General features: G+C 45.8%; 1 protein-coding gene across 1 annotated transcript; it reads right to left on the reverse strand.

The window, feature by feature from the left end:
• Positions 1 to 1445: 1445 nt before the first annotated feature.
• On the reverse strand, positions 1446 to 7383 carry LOC138337815 (uncharacterized). The gene is made up of 5 exons (XM_069288243.1): positions 5799 to 7383; positions 4768 to 5294; positions 2823 to 3014; positions 2075 to 2330; positions 1446 to 1633 (listed from the first exon to the last, which is right to left on the reverse strand). Exons 1-5 carry the CDS (start codon positions 7381 to 7383, stop codon positions 1446 to 1448), a joined length of 2748 nt encoding a protein of 915 aa, XP_069144344.1.
• Between the last annotated feature and the right edge of the window lie 2510 nt (positions 7384 to 9893).

Raw genomic sequence — 9893 nt, forward strand, 5'->3', positions numbered from 1 at the left:
TAATTCTTGAATATTTCTTTTTTTAACGAGTTCTTGAGTCACTTTACTTTTGTTCTTTCTCTCTCTTTGTTCTTTCAATCCCACTTTCCAGAGCATTCCTCAAAACAGCCACCCTCAACTCATGGCTTTGCCATGAGTCAAGGTACACAATATCCAAAATCGGGTCAGGTCCATAACGAAGGTTGTTTATACATTAGCCACCCTCAACTTATGCTTTTGGCATAAGCTGAGGTGCACATGTCCAAGGAGGGACCAGGGCCAACATATTGTTCCCAGAAAAGATCAGTTGGGGTGAAAAAAAAAGGTCTAACTTTAAGCTCAAATTATTTTGGATCAACGAAGGATAACTTTCATTTGGTTTCTTTTATTTAGGCTAGAAATGGGCTATATTGAATAAGGGCCTATGATCCTTTCCTAATTGTATGTTACAGCTTACTTTTAGCAGGACTAACCAGGCAAGTTCTAGCTCAGTATCAGTAGTGGACTATTCAACTTTCCTCACACTCACTTGACATCTCATCACTATACAAGATTATCAGACACCTAGTTTGACTTGAAGATTTAGGGTAGTGCAATGGTGTAACTCTATTTCATGTTTAAAGCCACACAATTATCAGTTACTACGCCTAGTCATGCAACATTTTCCAGTTTTATCGGGATATCATTTTAGTCATCATGCTTCAAAGTTAAACTATGTACAAAAGATATAACGTGCTGGTTCAACAGAAAAAATAATCAGTCTTTTGGGGAAAAAGAACACAGGCAAGAAAACCCCAAAAGAGGATAGTGAGTTGGGCTACTCAGACTTCACCCTAACACTCACTTTCTATTTACCCCACTCCCAACAAAAAAGCATGCAATTGTCCCCAATGCATAAAAAAATCTAAAGATTAGAGGGGTAGGTGAAGCAAACTTGTGGCGCATAGCGCCGTCGATCAACAAGCTGGTGGGTTTGGTTTCCCAGAACCCACATCCTCTGCAATCTGGACACCCACAGTGATGTCCTCAACAACAACCGCACCCTCAGTAGTGCCTCCTGCTGTCTCTACAGTGCGGGAGCTAGACGCCCCAGCCGCTATCTGCGATGCTCTGATCTGGTGTGCCTCCGCCTCAGCAAGTGAGGCTCTCCTCGCGGCCTCCATCTCTCGGCGCTCCTTCTTCCTTGCTCGCGCCTCATCCTCTGATCGACCCCTCCGCCTCTTGGCACTCTCTCTCGGGGAAGATCGGGGAATGTCTGGAGTAGGAAACAGGGCCGCCAATACAGTATCCTCAGAAGGCTCGACAGACTCTGACACTCTTGCCGCTAGGATCGTGTCGATGTCTGCACGAAGACTGGAGACTGCAGCCTGAAGAGTCGACACATCTACCGGAGGGGCTGGTCGAGCTAATACTCTCAATTCAAAGGCATCGAGGTGCTGGTTAACCTCAGCAATCTTCCGCTGCATCTACCTCGCCATACGCGCCTCAGACTCAGCAATAGACTTCTGCATCCACGTCTGGATATGATGCAGAAGAGTGGCCATTTGTGCCTCCAGTTTTTGGACTCGAGCAAGCGGGGCAGGTGTTGGTAGAGGGGCTGTGCTACTACCCGGGATAGACTCGACCGGAGTAGTGTCCGTGGATGCCTGTGTAGCTGTGCGAGCCTGGGCCACCGTATCCGCAAGATCATCAGATAGTGGTGGCAGCTCTGGATGGGGCCCTCGACATGGGGCCAACTCATTGGCCTCGTCTCTGATGAGGCCAACGTCAACGGTACCCGGCGGGGTCCTCAACTGATCTATGTGCCATATGGGCACACCTGCAGACTTGCAAAGGGCAAAGATAATGCACGGAAAGGGGTAGGTGGTGGTGACCTTGAATGCCCTCTCATGCATGACTGCCTGGAGAAGCCATGCATAGTCCACCTCGAAGCCGGCTATCATCGCCGCCATCAGCACTACTCGATCCCAGGTGACTATGTTATCATCAGCTGTGGGGGAAAGGTAGTGACGCACGAGCAGCCACAAGAACTTGGTGACGAACGTGAGGTTGGCCTTCTTGATGGCCCCCTTCGGCTCGATGAACCAATCGGCACCCTCTCTGTCGACTAATAAGTGTAGGGCCATCCACCACTTGGTGGTCTCCCTCAGTGCTGGCTCTCGCAGGAAATGTCCATCCTTCACTACCTGCCAACGGTAGTCAAAATCGGCAGTGGTGGGGGTCCGAGTAGCATCTGCACTCTCGCCGTATAGGAACCGGCGGATGGCGGGCAGGGAAATGTCAACATGCACGCCCCGGACTAGAACCTGCTCCAATGGGTCCTGTTTTGCGGGAGCAGCCCGCCTGTCGATCTGTGATAGGAGAGTCGCTACGTAGGACGCGTAGAACTGTCGGACCATCTCCTCACTGTATCGTCCCAACGGACGGGCTGTCCATTCTAGGCGATGCTTGGTGAATATGTTGTGGATCTCCGGCATCGAGGGGAGACTCCCTGTAAGTACCCGCCGCTCCAGGGTGAGTGTTCGAGTCATTACTCCTTTATCGGTCAAGAACTTCGCGTCGGAGTAAACCTGAAACTGGCCTTCAATGCACCACCGGTTTGGCTGGTCAGAGGCTGGGGTGGGGACCGGGGCTGGTGCGCCGGATGTGGAGTCTGAACTGTCAGCCTCATCAGACGAGGCCGACGCTGCAGCAGTGGTGGGTGCGTGAACCTCAGCAGATCCTGAAGCTTCCTCGGACCAGGATACTCCTAAGGAGCAAGACGCTCCTTCCTCGTTTGTGGCCGACCCAGAGGGTGTGCCGGTCAGTGTGCGCTCCTCATCAGACTGGGAGGCAGTGACTACGCCGGACGCCACCGTCTTGAGTGTGGCTCTGGGGGCACGTGCAGCACAGGAAGGTGCGGTAGTGCCTGGGGGCACATATTCAGGGTCCGTCTCATCATCAGACCTGATGATCATGCGGGCAGACGGGGCGACAAACTTAGATCGCCCTCGTGCATAAGTGCGGTCTTGCTTGGCTGCCATAGTCGATAGTACCTGTAAAGAGGCAATATTAGTATGAGTAGTGGCAATCAAATCAGGCAAGATCATATGACATGAAACTTTTAAAAAAAAGTGTGTTAGCAATATTGAAACTGTATCACACGACGGGACCTATGACGGCTCGTCGTGACTATGACGGACCGTCATGAGGTCCGTCGTGTTATACTTGGTATAGGTATATATAAGGAACCCTGAAGGAGGGGTCTCTGACCATCATGACGGTCAAGCAGGACGGACCGTTGTGGGTATGATGGTCCGTCATAGGACACTTAGAAAATGATGGGAGACCCTTATCAGAGGGGTCTCTAACCATCATGACGGTCATGCAGGACGGACCATCATGGGTATGACGGTCCGTCGTAAGGGTCTGTCGTAGGACACTTAGAAAATGATGGGAGACCCTCATAAGAGGGTTCTCTGACTATCATGACGGTTGTGTAGGACGAACCGTCGTGGGTGTGACGGTTCGTCGTAAGTGTCCGTCGTTGGACACTTGGAAAATTTTTGGAGACCCTTTTCAGAGGGGTCTCTGACTATCATGACGGTCGTGCAGGACGGACCGTCGTGGGTGTGACGGTCCGTCGTAAGTGTCCGTCGTTGGACACTTGGAAAATTTTTGGAGACCCTTATCAGAGGGGTCTCTGACCACTATGACGGTCGTGCAGGACGGACCGTCGTGAAAACAACGATCCGTCACAGGCGTCGTTTGGGAGGGTGCTAGGGCTTATGCGACGGACCCTACGACGGTCCATCGTGTATACGACGGACCATCATCGGGGTCTCGTTCTGACTATCAGAGACAGAACTGTAGGTACCCTAAGCAACCCCAACGAACCCACATGGTCTTGTAGTGTTGTGGACCTATATGTGTCTATTCCAACTACCTAGGAAACTATTAATGTGAAATCACCTATGTCTAGGGTTATTAACATGGCAAATTCAAACATTTAAAGCCTAGGTCTAGACATAATCATATCAAGGGAACAAGATACGACTAAGAACGAATCTAATACTAACTAATAAATAAAAATACAAGAGAAATGAGTAAAAATTTAGTGACACATACCTTGGAAATGGAGAAAACACAAGTGGGGAGTGATTCAGGTGGCAAGGTAGATACCAAAAACAGCAGCACCGACAAGTAACTGATAGTAATAAGGTTTGGGGAGATTTTGGGAGTAATGATCAGTGGGGGAAATGTGGAAATGGAAAAGAGAGGGGAGATGAGAGGAAGTTGGAAGTAATGGGGTGGAATATGGAGGGGTGGGGAGTATAAACGGTCAAATGTTTAAAAGGGTCCAGCCGGGTCGGGTCGGGTTAATTTCATTAATCACACGACAGTTCCCCGACGATGGACCGTCGCACACGCGACGCCCCGTCGTGGTTTCCGTTGTTTGTGCCCTAATTTCAAAAATGACAGAAATATGTACCTGGTGTGACGGTTCATACGACGGTCCGTTTCAGTCTCGACGGTTCGTCGTTGTATCCGTCAGTGGCTACTGCGGAGTAGTTTTCTGCAGAATTTCCTGGTGATGTGCCTGCAAATTTAAAACCCGCTTATAGAAAAATGCTACCATTATTAAAAAGACGATAAGTATTGGGTTGCCTCCCAACAAGCGCCAGATTTAACGTCGCGGCACGACTTGGGCCACTTAATTACTCAGACTTCATCAAGATGGTATGCCTCGATCACTTCATTCGCCGATTTAGCATGCCCTAGATTGATTTTTATGCGATGTCCATTCACCTTGAGCCGCACACCCTCCTTAGTTTCCAACTTAACTGCTCCATGAGGGAATAGTTGGGTAACCGTGTAAGGACCAGTCCATTTGGACTTGAGTTTGCCTGGAAACAAGCGCAATCTGGAATTGAATAAAAGCACTAAATCCCCGACCATAAACTCTCGTTTTTCAATTTTGTTTTCATGATACTTCTTCATCTTTTCTTTATATAGGGCTGAGCTTTCATAGGCTTTTAAGCGAAATTCATCAAGTTCATTCAACCCATTTAACCGTTGCTCTGCAGCTTCGCTCCAATCCAATTTTAACTTCTTCATAGCCCACATGGCTTTATGCTCTAACTCAACCGGAAGATTACAAGCTTTCCCATATACAAGTTGGTATGGAGACATACCTATGGGAGTCTTATAAGCTGTCCGGTAGGCCCAAAGAGCATCATCAAGCCTCCTTGACCAATCTGTTCTACTAGCATTCACTGTTTTGGACAATATCTGTTTGATCTCCCGATTCGATACCTCAACTTGCCCATTAGTTTAAGGGTGGTAAGGCGTGGCCACATTATGGCGAACACCGTATTTCTCCAATAACCCCTTGAACAATCTGTTGCAGAAGTGGGAACCCCCATCACTAATAATGGCCCTTGGAGTGACAAAACGGGAGAATATATTCTTTTTCAAGAATGCAGTGACACTCTTCCCTTCATTGTTTGCGAGAGCTATGGCTTCGACCCATTTAGATACATAATCAACTGCTACAAGAATGTACCTCATCCCATGAGAACTCACGAAAGGTCCCATAAAGTCAATACCCCACACATCAAATAACTCAATCACAAGAATGGGGTTTAGAGGAAGCTCTTGCTTTCTTGAAATACCACCATCTCGTTGACATTTGTCACATGATTTAGCAAACCCATGAGCATCTTTATGAAGAGTTGGCCAATAGTAACCACATTGCAATTTCTTGGGAGCGGTTCGGATACCACTGTGATGTCCGCCAACAGGTGAAGAATGGCATGCCTTCAATACACTCAACATTTCACATTCTGGCACACAACGCCGAATAAGCCCGTCGGCACAACTCCTATACAAGTATGGTTCATCCCAAAAGAACTTCTTCACATCGTACATGAACTTTTTCCTTTGATGAAAGGACAAGTCTGATGGAACAATATCACTAGCCAGATAGTTCGCAAAATCTGTGAACCATGGAATCAAGTCTTGTGAAGCAGCCAATACATGTTCATCGGGGAAAGTATCATCAATGTCATTCTTATCCCCTAACTCTCTCATAGCTTCATCCTCTAGATGGGACAAATGATCAGCAACTTGATTTTCAGTCCCTTTTCTATCCAGCACTTCAAAGTCAAATTCTTGCAGCAGTAATATCCAACGAATAAGCCTTGGTTTCGCATCCTTTTTTGCCATCAAATATCTCAGTGCTGAATTGTCAGTATGCACTATGACTCTAGTACCTATCAAATAGGAGCGAAATTTCTCAAAAGCAAAGACTACTGCGAGGAGTTCTTGCTCAGTCACTATGTAGTTCTTCTGGGCTTCATTTAGGGATTTACTAGCATAGTAAATTGGGTGAAAGATTTTGTTTCTTCTCTGTCCCAATACTACACCAAGAGCCACCCCACTAGAATCGCACATTACCTCAAATGGACTGTTCCAATCCGGAGAAATAATGATAGGTGCAGACACTAACTTCTCTTTTAGCTCACTGAATGCTTTAAGACAGGACTCATCAAAACAAAATTTACATTCTTTCTCCAGTAATTTGCACAATGGGTGTGCAATCTTTGAAAAGTCTTTGATGAATCTCCGATAAAAACTTGCATGCCCAAGAAAGCTTCTCACACCTTTCACAGAGATCGGCGGGGGAAGTCGCTCTATTACCTCAACTTTAGCTCGATCAAACTCTATACCCTTTTCTGAAATGCGATGACCCAACACAATACCCTCTTTCACCATGAAATGACACTTTTCCCAGTTTAGTACCAGATTGCAGTCTTCACATCTCTTAAGAACCTCAGATAAATTGGTCAAGCATCGCTCAAATGAATCACCAACCACAGAAAAATCATCCATAAAAACCTCTATAGTATCCTCCACCATGTCAGAAAATATTGACATCATACATCTCTGAAAGGTTGCGGGTGCATTGCAGAACCCAAACGACATTCTTCTGAACGCAAAAGTCCCATATGGACAAGTGAAAGTGGTTTTCTCTTGATCTTCTGGTGCGATAGAAATCTGATTATACCCCGAATACCCATCAAGAAAACAATACCACCCTTTTCCGGCAAGTCTATCCAACATCTGATCCATGAAGGGCATAGGAAAATGGTCTTTTTCAGTCCATGACTTCAGTTTACGGTAATCCATGCACACCCTCCATCCAGTAACCGATCTCATCGGAACAAATTCATTCTTTTCGTTGGGGACCACAGTCATTCCCCCTTTCTTAGGTACACACTGAACCGGGCATACCCAACTACTATCGGCGTTTGGATAGATTACTCCAGCATCTAACCACTTGATAACTTCCTTCTTCAAAACCTCTTGCATAGGAGGATTCAAGCGTCTCTGGTGCTCAATACTCGGCTTATGATCAGGCATGAGTTGGATTTTATGAGAGCAAATACAAGGAGGGATCCCAATAATGTTCGCAATGGTCCACCCAATAGCTCTTTTGAAAATTTTTAGTACCTTCACCAAACTCTGAACCTGTTGTTCATCTAGGTCTGATGCAATGATTACCGGCAAAGTGTCACCATTTCCTAAGAATTCATACCTAAGATGAGGTGGGAGAGCTTTTAATTCAACTTTTGGAGCTTCCTCTATAGATGGTTTAGCGGGTGGGGACTCGTGATTCTTCATATCAAGCTCAAATTTCTTCGGTTTAAACCGAACATCGCCTCGGTTAAGAGCCGCTACTAATGACTCATACTCTTCAATGCAATCGCTATCAAAGTTCATTATCACTGCCGCTAATGCTTCGACACCTAGACATTCTTCTATTTGTGTCTCAAAGGTCTCACTCATGTTGTATGATATAGCAGATGCCGATTGGAGCTCACCACTCTGCCTCATGGACCTACAAATATTAAAGGTCACTTCCTCAATGTTCAACCGAAATTTCATCTTCCCCTTTTCCATGTCTACTAAGGCTCTTCCTGTAGCTAGGAATGGCCTCCCAAGGATAATAGGCACTTCAAAATCAGCCTCACAATCAAGAATAACAAAATCGGCTGGAAAGATGAATGACTCAACTTTTACTAACACATCGTGGAGTATTCCTATAGGTCATTTTACTGTTCGATCAGCCATCAGTAGCCGCATCGCAGTAGGCTTTGGGTCACCCAAACCCAACTTCTTGTAAATCGAGAGGCGCATGAGATTTATGCTTACCCCCAGATCACATAATGCTTTCGCAAAATTTAATAGCCCGATTATACAAGGAATAGTAAATGCGCCCGGATCTTCTTTCTTTTGGACCAGAGATCTTGTAGCAATAGCACTACAATGCTGCATTCTATCATCATCCTCAAAAGTGACCGATCTTTTCTTTGTAACCAGATCTTTCATAAATTTGGCGTAACCGGGCATTTGTTCTAAAGCTTCTAACAAAGGGACATTGATAGACAGTTGCTTCAACATTATTATAAAACGCCGGTATTTACCATCCTCGGTCTTTTTCACTAATCTCTGAGGAAATAGGGGTGGTGGCCTAGGCATAGGAGTTACCTTTTTAGGCACTTCAGCATCTTTTGCAGTGTTATCCTCTAATCAGCATCAACTTCTACCACTTTATCAGATTCTGTTGTCACCTTATTCTCATCAGATGGCATTGGTGGATCAATGGTTTGCTTGCCACCGCGAGTAGTAATTGCCATACAATGTCCATCATTTTTCGAATTTTGGACAGTGTTGCTAGGAAGAGTGCCCGGTTGCCGTGTGTTCACAGTTGCAGATAATTGGGCCAATTGTAACTCAAGTTGCTTAATTGATATTGCATGGGTATTAACTTTTTGCCCAATACCCGCTAGATCATTCCTCAACTCTTTATTTTGCTCATCACTAGCATCGAACCTCCTCATCATTTTATGTAACATATCCTCAACTCACGACATACTACCTCCACCATCCCTAGGAGTAACTTCACGATTTTGAGGAGGAACATAAGGTCCATTTCTGTCGTTTCTGTTACCATAGCTACCCCTGTTGAAGTTGTTGTCGCGATTGTAGTTTTTATCTCGGACATAATAACCCTTACGATTGTAGTTACCATAGTTCCGACCTTGGTTCCCTTGACCTTGGCGCCAATTTTCCTGATTAGAGCCTTGGGCACTTGGTCGGAAACCCCCCATCTATTCATTTACTACATAGGAATCCTCCTCATAATAACACTCATCGATTGGAGGTGGTGGTTTAGCCAAATAGTTGACTGCATTAACCTTTTTTGCACCCCAAGTGACATGTTTTAGTACCAACTCAAGCTCAGTTCTCATCTTAGCCATTTCTTCCCGAATCCCATCTGTGGCTGGGTTGTGAGTGGACTGCACTGCGAAGGTGTTTCTCCCTGTATCGGAATTCCTATTACTCCAAACTTTGTTGTTACGGGAGATTTTCTCTAATTTCTCAGCAATCTCAGCAGAAGGGCATTCTCCATAAGATCCACCTTCTATAGTGTCCAACACCGCTTTATTGTTATCATCTTGTCCCCTATAGAAGTATTCCTTTAGTGACTCATCATCAATACGGTGATTTGGGACACTTCTCAAGAATGAGGTGAATATATCCCAAGAACTACTAACTGACTCTCCTGGTAGTGCCACAAAGTTATTCACCCTGTCTTTGTGGTTTAATTTCTTGGAGACCGGATAGTAGCGTGCTAAGAAGACATCCCGTAGTTGGTTCCAAGTGAAAATGGAGTTGTGTGGGAGCTCAGTAAACCACATAGCAGCCTATCCCGTCAGTGAGAGAGGAAACACTCTGAGACCTATTACATCTAGATCCAAATCAGGCATTCCCACACAACTCTTACACACTGCCCTTACCTTAGCTACATGGGCATGTGGATCCTCAGAAGGTAGCCCTAAAAACAAACCTCTGGCAGTGAGCATTTG

The sequence above is a fragment of the Solanum lycopersicum genome, chromosome 8, assembly GCF_036512215.1.
Source record: "Solanum lycopersicum chromosome 8, SLM_r2.1".
In the NCBI taxonomy this organism is placed as follows: Eukaryota; Viridiplantae; Streptophyta; class Magnoliopsida; order Solanales; family Solanaceae; genus Solanum; species Solanum lycopersicum.

What these genes read in the sequence shown, in the direction of transcription:
- LOC138337815 (XM_069288243.1), bottom strand. Translation starts at nt 7,383, where the DNA reads ATGCCTGATCATAAGCCGAGTATTGAGCACCAGAGACGCTTGAATCCT. An exon ending in AGGAGGGTGTGCGGCTCAAG is followed by an intron (nt 3,015 to 4,767) that starts GTGAATGGACAT and finishes GCCTCTTTACAG; the next exon opens with GTACTATCGACTATGGCAGC. An exon ending in CTTATTAGTCGACAGAGAGG is followed by an intron (nt 1,634 to 2,074) that starts GTGCCGATTGGT and finishes AGGCTCGCACAG; the next exon opens with CTACACAGGCATCCACGGAC.